At 33.7% G+C, this 13,257-nt stretch overlaps 2 protein-coding genes across 5 annotated transcripts; one reads left to right on the top strand and one right to left on the bottom strand.

Moving 5' to 3' along the window:
• The first annotated feature begins 291 nt into the window (after window positions 1-291).
• On the top strand, window positions 292-2,337 carry LOC111401633. 4 transcript variants are annotated; one of them, XM_023029460.1, is made up of 3 exons: window positions 292-500; window positions 794-860; window positions 1,169-2,337. In XM_023029460.1, the coding sequence occupies exons 1-3, from the start codon at window positions 423-425 to the stop codon at window positions 2,092-2,094; spliced, it is 1,071 nt and encodes a 356-aa protein (XP_022885228.1). In that variant the 5' UTR covers window positions 292-422; the 3' UTR covers window positions 2,095-2,337. The 4 variants fall into 4 exon arrangements, with proteins under 4 accessions (XP_022885228.1, XP_022885231.1, XP_022885229.1 ...); XM_023029461.1 differs by having other exon boundaries at window positions 486-500; window positions 794-908; XM_023029463.1 differs by lacking the exon at window positions 794-860 and having other exon boundaries at window positions 303-500.
• A 1,861-nt stretch (window positions 2,338-4,198) lies between these two features.
• On the bottom strand, window positions 4,199-6,383 carry LOC111402696 (formin-like protein 4). The gene has a single exon (XM_023031052.1). It carries the CDS (start codon window positions 5,684-5,686, stop codon window positions 4,241-4,243), a length of 1,446 nt encoding a protein of 481 aa, XP_022886820.1. The 5' UTR covers window positions 5,687-6,383; the 3' UTR covers window positions 4,199-4,240.
• Between the last annotated feature and the right edge of the window lie 6,874 nt (window positions 6,384-13,257).

A 13,257-nucleotide genomic window follows, 5' to 3' on the forward strand; every position in this document is an offset into this window, starting at 1 on the left:
TTTAACAATTATTGGTAATTAATTACAACTTTACGTAATCATCCAAAAAATGAAATCCACCTAACACGTGTCATATAGATAGTGCTTGGCGTAAAGATTACAGTCTTTTCACATTTTTCTAATTATAACTGTCCATCATACGCTGTCGTATAAAAGCGGATTTTTCTATCTTGTCATAAATATATGCCCGAAATATTCCCATAATTTTCGCTTACCCTGTTGGTGCCACATGAAAATACGGTGAAATGGAAGGGCAAAATGGTCACATGATTCCTATAAATAGCAGTGTTCTGCTAAAGAAAAATAATCAAAAGGCCTTTTTTATCTACATTCTCTCTCTGTATTATATCTGTCCTTTTTCTCCCTCTGTATATCTACTATCAATTTAGGGTTTTCGGATTCTTGAACTAGTTGACTCAGCCATGATTTCTGATTCGAATGACAAAGTTTCAATCCTCATGACATCCTCTAACCCCAAAGATTTCGCCAAGAAAAAAAAGGTATTAATTTGGTTTCTTAATTTTTATGTTCTTATGTGAAATTTATACGTACGGATATCTGTGTTCGTTTTTGTCAAGTTTGTTTATTGGAAAAAAACCTTTAACGTGTTTGAGTCAGTTTTTGGGTTCAATATAAATAATTTAAACTTTAATTCAATAGAATGAATATCATTTTGCTTTATGGGTTTTTAGATTTGTTGTTATCTCAGAGGAATTTGGTATCTTCTTTTTGTTTTATATGTCAAGTTTATATAGTTTAGTGTATTTACATCCACCTTTTTTGGAATTATTAGGCAAATCGGTTGGCGAAATTGAAGCAGTATAAGCTTGATGCTCGCCGTGAGCAGTGGCTTTCTCAAGGTGTTTGAAAGATCTCAACCTATTTTATATACCAATGCATGCGATTATGTGAGATTTTAAACGTTTTATCTATTTTTCTGTTTAAATGTAAATTCTATGATTGTTTGGTAGTGCTCATAAGTTGTGGATGATACATTATAATATATGGGTCCAAAAAAGTATGTGGATAAGAACTATGTTTGACATGCTTAGATTATAATTTTAGCTACCAAATATTCTCATGTGCCCATTCCTGTGCATGAGATTGAATTAAATATTCAATTTTGAATTATTTGGTAATGTTTAGTGACGGGAATCCTTATTTTTAGTGAAGAGCAAGGGTGGCTTTAATGGTGAATTCATTGTTAGAGAGGGGATGCATGGCCCTCCATCAGTGAATTTGGAGAATGAAAGTGTCCCTCTAATAGATAAATTGGAGGTAAGTCCGGAGGATAAATACGAAGATGGAATGTTGACCCACCATTACGGTGATTCAGAGTCATCACCCTTGAGCAGCCCCACCAGCAGCATCAGTAGTATCTTGGATAGCAATGATTCTGGGGCCAATTTTACTGGAAGTAGCAGCAGCAGCAGCCGAAGCAGTAGCAGTAGCTCAGAAAGCATGAGAGAGGTAGATGATGATGGGTGTTTTGATGACTGGGAGGCTATGGCTGATGCCTTGGCTGCCACTGACCAAAACGAGCATGAGCATAATGTCAACTCAAGAATATATTCACCTCCTCCAGGTCAACGTGTAGTTGGTGTCCAATCAGAATCTCAATCAGCAATAACAAACCGGACAGTTTCAAGGACTGCTAGTTCGAATCCAAGGCCTGAGACTGGGGTATCAGTTGTGCAGAAGGCACCTGTAAATTGTTGGGCTTGGAGGCCTGATGATGCTTGTCGCCCTCAGAGCCTGCCCAATTTGTCAAAGCAGTATAGTTTTCCCTTGAATACTGAGCGGCATGCTTGTGGCAGAGGCTCTGTTTGGCACTATAAGAATGTAGGGTCAGTTCCTACCTCGTGTCCAATATGTTATGAGGATTTTGATTTCACAGATTCGAGTTTTCTCCCTTGTTTGTGTGGATTTAGGCTCTGCCTTTTCTGTCACAAAAGGATCCTTGAGGAGAATGGGCGCTGTCCAGGCTGCAGGAAGCAATATGAAACTGTTCCTGTCGAGGGAGAGGCAACATCAGGCGGATGCAGCTTGACCTTTCAGCTGCCCCGTTCTTGTAGCATGATAACAAGGTCGTAGGAAGATTCTCTGTTTCCCTTGAATTTTATCTCTTTCCCTCAGGGCGACTTGTGTGTGTTCTTACCGTTAAGAATATGATTTTCACAATATTAGATGTTGACTCAAAGAAGAACCATTATAGTGTCGTATAATTTTTGTCCACATTTGTGTGGTGCTTGTTATGATGTAGAAGACATGTTATTATGTGAATAGATAAGGTGGTATACAATGCGTATACACTAAATGTGGTTTAGTACAACTTTCCTTTCCTTGTTGAGATTAGTTTATTCGCCTCTATTTGATAAACTACGCGCTAATATGGTGAGGGAAATTCACCACACAATGGCCTAAGCTCTTTTGATTGAATTTACCCCTTTTGTGCATTTTATTCCTCTTCTACATCATATTCAGAGCTTACCTTTACTGGATGATTTTTATGATAATACTCGATATTTCTGCATGGTTTCATTAGGGACATATCAAAAGTTGAGCACGATAAATCAGTAGGATAGAAAAGTGCCTGGAGGTTATGTTCAAGTTTCAGCATATTCATTCTATATTGTGCAGAATTGATAGTCATTCTACTTTAATTAGTTTTCCTTGCCTTGTGAGAGTGGATCATTCGCGTTTTGGAAGAACACTAGAGGTTGTTTTCATTTTGTGCTTAATTCTTTTGCGGACTGTAGATCTTCTTGGGTTTTTTTCGTTCTACATTGAAAATTTCTTTCCGGCCTTGGTATTCTCTTTGGTTTACATTGCAGTGCAGAATGTTTTAGATAGTGGTATGCTCATCGAGTGATTGAAATGGTGATGAACCATAGCCGATGAAACGCATTATCGAAACTTGGGAAATATATATGAAAAAATTATTAACAAAAACATTTTGCAATACCGTTTGAAGGTGTTTATTGTGACCTGTGAGTTTAAACATACTCTTGCTTCCCATTATCCTAACAAGTTTATTATTGTTGTTGGTTCTGTTTGAAATGTGGGTGTATGTGTGGGGGGGGGGGGGGGGGGTGCACGAAATATATGTCAAGTATATATTATAGTGACAATTGACTAAAACTACACATAATAATCACAAATAAGCAAGCTCAGATTTGGTTTCTTCAAAATTTCATTTGCAGAACAAATTTATGGGGATTGTAATGAGTTTTATTTGAGGGTAAGAAATAATCCCATGGATTCTTCGATATACGCAATCAAGCTGTTATTTTATTCTTCATGATCTTTTGACGACTTTTTAGGCATGTCAAATTACAAGGTGCACTTGTGTAGGCTTCAAAATCTATAGTCAAGCTTAGTAAAAGTGGTCAAATCGTTTCGAATAAGATACACGTCCAGGACGTGGCGCCCCGTATAGGTAGGGGGCGGGGGGCATGTGGCCCTGGACATCAAGTAGGGTTAAATTGTTTTGCCTAAATATTGAGCAGTTAAGTCAAGATTTAACAAAATAAGTAAAAAGTTTTATTTATAAGTTAATTCTTTAATAATATCAATGGTAATCCATTCTTAGAAGGCAAACGTCATGTTAAACAACTCGTACAATTAAATTCAGTCATTTATTCAAATTAAACATGACCGCGTCAAAGCGAACAAGTCAAAATAAATTGTAATTGAATATTTGAATTAATAGATCACTCAAATTAAACAATTCGACATCCCAAAAATAGAATTGGAAATTACAATAATGGGAACACTAAAAAATTAAAGAAAAATGGATTGAATGGCCAACAAGTTGGGCAATTGTCATTTCTCAGCAATAAAAACATTTCTTGCTACCACATCTGATGTCATTTATATGGTTCTTCAAGTTTTCTGCATCAATTTGGCATACACTATAGATTGAACTTGGAAATATCATAAAATTTTCAGTCTTCTTGATGCATATGAGCTTAAATGAACTATAAGAAAACTGTTTAAATTTTTTTTTTTCCTCTCAATTTTGTTTAATCAAGCGCTTCATCTATTAAATAGAACATGTTTTTTGACTTGATTCAAAGACGGATTTTTTTATAATGCTTCACATGAGGAGGATCATCACAGCTTAAGTTTTTCAATCAGAAGGTTAACAGTTAGTTATCGAAAAAATGGTTAAAATCTTCAAAATTCACCAATCTATATAGAATTAAGTAACTTAATATAAATCCCGTCTAAATCTTTCTCAAAAATCATCATCTGAATCACTTGAAAATGTTCCTGTGTTTTTTGTCCTAAAATAAGGCTGTAAACTAGGAAATCTCACAGGGGACCTTGACAATGGCGGTGAAGATCCTGCGCTTGTCTGTTTTTTCTTCTGCAGTTTCTTCGATATATCGACACAAACTTGATCAACCATGTCCAAGAAACTCTTCACTGTAACAAATAGTTGAAGTGGATTTGGGCCTTTGTCTTTAGAATAACCCCCTGCTTCATAATATATTGTTGTTTTCCTCACAAGTTCCATTACCCTTGATTGTTCATCTCGCACCACATTTAGTTCCTCTTCACAATCTTCTAGAAAGCCTTTCATTTCGACTAAGAATTGACCCTGTTTATGATCCTTGCAGCGTGTTATGAGCCGTTTAATGTCATCGATTTTGGCTGTAAGAATGGAACATATGTTGATGAAGCTGTCATGATCTATGGTGGCTGATTTCTTGACATTGGCTAATTCAGTACTTAATCCTAACACAACTGGTAATCCTTGCATTAAGTACTCTTTATCTCTTTCTTCTTCAGAAATCTTTCTATCTGAATCTTGTTCGGTATTGTCATTTTTATTGTTTTGATTGTTTAAACGACGTTTACCCTCAGAACTGATCACCTGCTCGACTACAAACTGAAGGAGAGTAGTCTTTCCATTGGTGCTTTTGACATCAGAAAGTTTTAGCAGGGCACTGAGGTTGAAGCCTTGAGCATTTCCTCTGGCTGTACCGGCATTCATTCGATTACCAGCCTTAAGAATGGCTTCGAGGAGTTTAAAGAAAATTCCGGGAGTTCTTAATTCGTTGCATCCCAATTCGAGAGTCTGCAGAGATTTCTTGTAATGAAGTATCTCTGAATCATATGTCAACCTAAATAGCATCGCGTTCAAACGCGTAAAGGCTGAGGGAATGGCTTTCAATATATGGTAGAGGAAAGACTCTGCATCAGCAAGTTTCTCAGGGTTCCCATTGAATTGAAGGATTTGGGCGATTTCATCTTCTGTTGGAGAAATCTTGGTTAATTTTTCGAGGGTATCAGCATTGAGTCCTTGACCCTCCATGAGAGCCTCAAGGATTTCTTTACAAGAAACTGCAAGAGATTTAAGAATAATTGCCTTGTTTTGGGATTTTCGGGGTTCAAGGATGAAAATTTGTGCTGGTGGAGCAGATTTAAAACTGCCCGTATTCGAGGATAGGCCATTTTCTCCTGTCGATTTCTCTCTAGTTGTAGTGTATCCAAAGAGGTTTTCCATGAGCTCATCATCAAATCTGCCAATAGAATTCTTAATCAGTATAAGTTGAGAAAGATTCTGTTGAAATTGTCCGTTTGAAAATTTCCCAAACCAAGAAAATCGACAGTAAATATTGTACTTACCTGAAAGATCCATCATTGATTTCATCCCAGACCGTTGAATGATCAGCATTGGCAACAACCTTATCCCAGTGTAGTGGCTTGAGTTTCATTTGAATTTCGCCATATTCTTTCGAGTTTTCATCTGAATCCACATTGCTATATTTATTGAATTCCCCTCTAGGAGGAATAGGTGGCTTCAATGGTGAAAATGAACCGGCCTCGGATCTAACCGATCTAGGTGATAATGAAGGTTTTGCTTTTACTGAAGACGGTGGTGGAGATGGAGGTGGAGGAGGCGGCGGTGGAGTAGAAGGAGCTGGTAGAGGTTCTGGGGTAATTTGGTTAACTGAAACCATGACGGAGAGTGGTGGGGGTGGAGGGTGTGGCGGTGGTGCAATCGCCAATGATTCAGATGTGGTTGGCCTATCATAAGTGGCAACAGACACTGATTTCTCCTTCACAGACTCAAAATCATGGCTGTGTAAATGAAGCAATGGAGTTTCTTGAATTGACTGAGATTTTCTTCTCTTGTCTTCTTCATTGATATGATTATTACACGAAACCTTAGAAGCAAGGTTCGGAAAATCTCCCCCTTCGACTTTTCGTAAATACAGAACGTCCAATCCATCTTCATCTACTATAATTCCTTTGACACCTCCACCTTGTTGTATGAATTCTGTGCAAGGTGCATCCTCCCTGCGAAAACTAGACTCGAGTTTATTCTTCAAACGCTGTCGAGCTAAGGAAAATCTATAGAAAAGATAGAATAAAAATCCAGCAATAATCAAACTGCAAACTGCTGTAGCTGCTACAGCCTTTACGACTCCTCCATTGCGTGATAGAGTCATTTGAGCCGACTGGATCGAAAGTTTGTAACTTTATAGCTCGTTCAAAATTGCCTGCCAATCCTATTCCCGATATGAGTTACAAATTTTCCATTTGGTTGAGATTTGCCAATGCATAATTTTCTGGCTTTCATGTAGATTTCAATGAAGAAACATAGATTCATATACAAGAAATCTTGGTAGATGGCATAACATTGGAACTCTGAAAAGAAATAGAAGACATCTTAAAACAAACATAGGAATATTGCACACTGGTCCAACTATCGATTGAGAAGAAAATATGTGCCAACTAGTTTTAAGGGTGTCTTCAAGATTCTGATGATTTTAAAAATCCTACTAAATTCAGGTACTTCTAATTGAGATTTTAATGATATTTTAAATGAAATTAATAAAAATCTAGTTGTCCATAAGTGAGATTTTAATGGATTTTAATGAAATCCATTAAAATTTATTTGGTAAGCTCAACTGTGATTTTGATAGATTTAAAAGATTATGAATTCTAAAGAATTTCGTGAATTTGAAAATATTTTTAGAAAATTCATAAGAATCTCATTAAAAATAATGAAATTTAAAAAGAGTTTGTTATTTGTATTTTTAAATTTGAAATCCATCCAAATCTTTTAAAATTCCTTAAATCTATATAAATCCATGAGTTATCGAGCACCCCTAAATTTTAATGAATTTCATTAAAATCCATTAAAATTTCTGTTGGAAACATTTAGAGTGTGTTTGATTGACATGAAAAATATCACATAAAAAAGAAAATATTTTCCTTCTTTTGAGGAAAATAAAAATCACCTCCACCCAAGGAAAATATTTTTCCTAAATCCAAGGAAAATTAAGCATATTTTCAAAGTTGAAAAATGTTTTTCATGGAAAAAAATAGCAATCAAACACCCCAAGTAGAAATTTGGATGAAAAAATTGATATTTTTCATGAAAAATAAATGTAATCAAACACACCATTAGATTTTAATGTTTTTCAATAAAATTCATTAAAATCTCAATTGGAGATACGTGAATTTAGAAGGATATTTTAAAATCCATCAAAATCTCAGTTGAGGACACCTCCATTATCCTCAATAACTCATGGATTTATATGAATTTCATTCATAGAGGGATTTTAAAATAATTTGATGGATTTCAAGCTTAAGAAATATATAACAAACTCTTTTCGAATTTCGTCATTTTAAATAAGATTCTTATAGATTTTGTGAAAATCAATTCAAATCCATGAAATTCATTAGAATTTATAATATTTTAAAATCCATCAAATTTTTAATGACACCTACCCAAACATTGCATTAAAGCACAATCAATTCTTGATAAAAATAAGTAGTTAAAATTTTTGTTAGATTGTCCCATCGTGGAAATATGCGTCAGTTCATATTTTTGGAATCAACCCAAGCAGAAATGGAACTTAGAGCTTCATAAAGTTAGAATGTGATAGGCTAACAATTTATTAAAAATTTGAATAGCATATTAGTAGAATTAAGGTGTGACCTGAATTCTATTTGGAAAACTATTTGAAAATTATATTGAAATTTAGTTGGAAATTCTAGTTGAAGACTATTTGGAATTGAATTTGGGAGTTCTGTTGGGAGTTTGAAAGTTGGTTTGGACTTGAAGAAGATTTGAAGAAGTTCAATTTGCAATAGAAGGAGAAGAAATTATGCAAGGAGAAGGAAGCATCATATCGACGCACATTACGTTCTCAGCACCTACTCGAAAGCTCAGAACAAGGATGTCAGCACTCACTGGCCGTGATGAGGTTGCTCGAGCGATCAGCCACCTCTCATCGTCTGGGAGACTGTCGCTTAAGTGCCAGTATTATCCGAGGAGGAGTTAGTTCATGATTTGAGGTAGTTATTTGAATCCTATTTCTTCTCAAACACTCCATTATTGTATAAACTTGTTATAGTTGAACTCCACCACATCTTAGGCTCTTCTTTGCAACATATACAAGAAGTAAACCTTTAGAAAAATCAATTATTACATTCTACACAATAGTTTGTAATACTCCATTATTGATATTAACACATTCTCCTCTTCTGTTCGTGGTATGTTTTTACCACTTAAATTTTGTGTTCTTGCTTGATTTTTATGTTGTCATATTATCGTCATTTCTTTGTTTATTCCCTAACACATATATTGTTGAGAATGGATTTTTTGCACAATTGGTTCTCGAAATGGAAACTTTTTAATTTTTGTCAAATTGTCAAGTAACTCTCATGAAAATATACATTACTTCAATTTTTTGGTACCACAAGCTCACCATGAGAAAGAAAGCCTAGCTTCATATTACATTCTTTTTCTTTTTCTTTTTTTTGGCCAAAATGTGCATGTATACTTCATCCTTCACATATCAAAACAACATGACATAAGAATAAAAATAAAGAGTTAATTTAATCAATGTCCATTGAACTTTAATATAGTTACTACTTGCTTACCGATTTTTTAAAAATTAATCATTGCTCACAGAACTTTTTATAGATTATTATTTGCTTATCGAAATTTAAAAGGTTACTCAGTGTTCACATAAATTTGCACAAAGTTACTCGTTCACTAAATTTTGCTATAGGTAACACTAATGAAAATGGTTTGGGTGATTGATGGGTAACTTTATTCAAATTTGAGTGAACAACATGTAACCTTTTAAATTCCAGCGAATAAGTAGGAACATAAAATAAAGTTCAGTGAACAAAGACCAACTTTTAAATTTCAATGAGCAAATAATAACCTATAACAAAATTCAGTAACCACTAATTAAATTATCTAAAAAAAAATAAGGTAGTCTATATATTCAATTTGTAATAAATCCCTATAGAAAAAAAGATTATTTGCATAGTGCCCACTTTATAGAAATTTTGATGGTTTATGTACTCGATGACTAATTTTGCAATTATAATGAACAACTGCTTCATTGTAAAGCTAGGAGACTATCTCTCTATGTCGACTATAAACTGGTTACCAACTATGCAATTTTCGAAATAAAAATTATAGATTGTTTTCTCGTTGCAATTTGATGCAATCAAGGTTTTAAGTGTTCTTGTCTGTATTTGAAGTTTGAACAGCGGTTGATTGAGAGTAGTTCGTTTTGATCAATTTTTTGGAGTCGCAAAATGACATTTATACTCATGCTTCAAAGCATTTTCTATCAAAGAAGTGGAGGGGTTGTGTAATTTTGACAATTGTTTTTTATAAAATTATATATGTAGTTATGATTTTGAATGGACAGACGGCTGGTGGCTGGTCTGAATGTTTAGAAGTAAAGCTCTTTAGTATAATTAGTGTTAAAACAACAATGTAGTTAGCGCTAAAATGATATTAAATGAGATGTATAATTTAATGAATCACTTAATTTTACCTTTCATTGAGCTTATTACTTAGCATTAACTAAACTGATGTTGTTAGATAGTATTATTCGAATGTTTACCCAATTTATATTAATTGTAATGATTAAAAATGTATTTATGTGGTGCAAAGACATTCTGAATTAGGATTATTGGCACAATACCTTTTAACTTCTGCCAATTTTGTAAAATATACCATAACCTTTCATTTTGGCGCAAAATCTCTTTACGTCACCCAAACATTGCGAAAAACCCCATGTTCACATCTGTTAATTTCTATGTTCAAAGAAATTTTGAAAGCCAAAATGAATAAAATTATCAAGGATATTTTTGTCTCTTCATCCATGTCTATTTATTTGAACTCATGTATGTTTTAAAAAAAAGGGTGGGAAAGGAACCAAAAGGGAAAAAAAAAATCAATGTAGAAACTCCTAATCCACCAAAATATACAAAAATATCACACAATTTTCACGTTTTTGTGAACCAAAAAAAGTCTCCGCGCGCTATTGTACAGAAATTTTTGCATGGTTGAGTTGAATATTCATGTTTCCTAATCAATGTTTAGACAAAGAAGTTATGCTTGATGTGAGTTTGTAAAATAATTTGTGTTGATCCCAAATGCGATGTAAGATTGAGATTTAATGGCAATAATGAAATACTCAAGATCGCACTATGAAAACAAGATTAAAGTAAAGTAGAAAAAGAGAAACTAAACAGAGGAACGATGAATTTTATTAAACCCAACAATATGGAGAGAATTATAACGACACAACAATTTGGCTTAAACGAAACTGAAAGAGGAGCCACATATTTATACCCTTTTGCATTCAGGGTACTCAGCAATATAAGATTCTTTGTCAAGTCTGGGACATGACGAACATGATCAAGTGTTCTCACTATCCCATCTTGTAGCCTTAATCTGACCCGACCAATGTGTAAGGGGGAGATTGTTGAGGTTGTCCCATATCGATTGTGGATGAAGTTGATATTCAGTTTATAAGTGTGAGAGAAAACCTCACATCTTGAATTAGCTTTTGGGGTGAGAGAAACCCAATATCACCCAACACTGGTATTAGAGCCCAATTTATCAACAAGTCTCCAACTCGACAGTCACGGAGATATGGGTTTGTGTGAGGGGGAGACGGGTTTGGTCTCCTGCAGACCCTGTTGTGTGAGGGGGAGATGTGTTTGGTATCTTGCAAAACCCAATGTGTGATGGGGAGATTATTGATGTCGTCCCACATCGGTTGTGGATGAAGTTAGTATTCAGTTTATAAGTAAGAGGGAAAGTTTCATCTCTTGAGCTAGCTTTTCGGGTGAAAGAGGTCCAATACACCCCAACAATTTGGTTGTTAATAATGTTGAATTTCTTTCCTCCATACAGCCATTATTGGTGAAGGTCTATTGTGTTTGTGCTTATGCTATGTGGTAAAGCAAGGGTTCATTGATTTGGATGGAAAATGGGTGTTTTGATAGTTTCATTTCATGTTAGTGTTCTTTTTTGATTTAAGATTGATTTGAGCAATGTTTACCTATTCCAGGGTTGTATTGCACGAAGTTTACTAATTTTAGGGTTGTATTTCGTAAAGTTTACCAATTTTAGGATTGTACATAGCAAAGTTTATCAATTTTAGTTTGCATACAAACATTTGAATAATTAACATGGTATTCTTCTTATTCAACCAGATTGTTAAAGAGACCCCATCAACTATATGCTCAGAACAAATGGATCTTACGAGTCACGAAGCATATGCTTTTGAAAAATTATAGAAGTACACAACAGCTAAAATGAAGCAATAGTTATACAGAAAAATGCTTATGTGCACAAACCCATTTTACAAGCACTTCGACTAAAATTTAAAATCCATTCATAAAAAATCAAATGTGTGAATCAAAATGCAACCATTTGATTTTCTTAAAGAAGCTTGTACTCAACCGTAGTTATTTCAGTGTCATTATGTTTAAGAAGAGCCAAGCTCATTTCTCTGAAATGGGAAAAAGAAATTAAAAAAACAAGAATTATCCAATAAATGTTCTCAACTAATATTGATCGCCAAAAATCAACATAACAATTTGGTGAGGCATTAGAAAATAAGCTAAATATACTCTCATTTCTCTCTCTAAAATCATATTTAGTCCCAGTATTACAAGCAAATCCAATTTTTTCGTGTAAATTAATTAACTTCAAATTTTTTCCATTTTCATATCCAAAAAGGAAGCCCGCTCAATGAATTCTTGTTTTTTATAATCTCTGATTGTGGAGATGATGAGCCAAAAGTACCCTTTATGTTTTATTCATTTTGACCTTCAAAACCCCTTTTAGCATACAAATTAACATATGTGGACGGTAGGGACTAGGGAGTTTTGCATCAAAACGAAAGGTTAGAGGGTGTTCCAAAAACAAGCAAATAGGGAGGTATTGTGCCAATTACCCTTTTAAATAGTGGTTATTAAATATTTGATTTAAAAATAATGGTAAATTTATTATTTATTTAATTATTATACTCATAATTTTGAAAGTTTATTCACGTTTTGATCAAATTCATTTTCCTATAAAAACTTGATGCAAAGAATATATAATATAAAAACTTGATGCAAAGAATATATAAAGATAGATGATATATATTCTAATGTAGTGACAAATAATCACCTCCTCTATTAGTTAAGTCATTCACAACAATAATAATATTGTTACGAGAGAGAGAGAGAGAGAGAGAGAGAGAGAGAGAGAGAGAGAGAGACCAATAAACTTGTGTGTTAAAGCTCCATATTTATAGGAAAGAATTAGACCCACAAGGGATACAACAGTTATAATGATTAGACTACAGGGCTACAAAAATAATTCATAAATACTATTATATTTATATTACTCTACATTAAATGACTATTTACTAAAAAACTATCTCATTAGAACATTGTTTGACAAAAATTCGATGAGATAAAAATACCAACAAATGAGATAGAGCACAAATAATTTTAATTAATAAAATGAAGCATCGTTAAAATCTTGTCAAGAAAATCCAATAAAACAAAATTTGATAGAAACAAAAAGAGTACAGTTACTTCCACTGATTTCAATTCTTATATCAATTTATCATTGTCTTGTACGTCAATATCTTCAATACTGTAATTTTTAGTGAACTTTGTTTTATGTTGCCATGTATAGTCTTTAAAAAAAAATATTGTAGTAATACGATGATTCAGAAAATAGCTCTTATTGATTTCTTAGGAAGTCCCATACATATAAAAGTATTATTTTTAGTGTAAGTGTCTTTTAGGTTATGGACATTTATTGCGCAAAAAATATGCCTTGTTAAAACCATATTGGGAAAAATCTCGTGGGATTCTAATGAAAGAAAATGAGTACATTATTCTTTTAAATACGTTATCAAAGTTGTCTTGTTAAAAACCTTACTAGGGAAATTTAATGGGACAAAACATTGG

Source organism: Olea europaea, chromosome 10, assembly GCF_002742605.1.
Source record: "Olea europaea var. sylvestris chromosome 10, O_europaea_v1, whole genome shotgun sequence".
NCBI lineage: Eukaryota > Viridiplantae > Streptophyta > Magnoliopsida > Lamiales > Oleaceae > Olea > Olea europaea.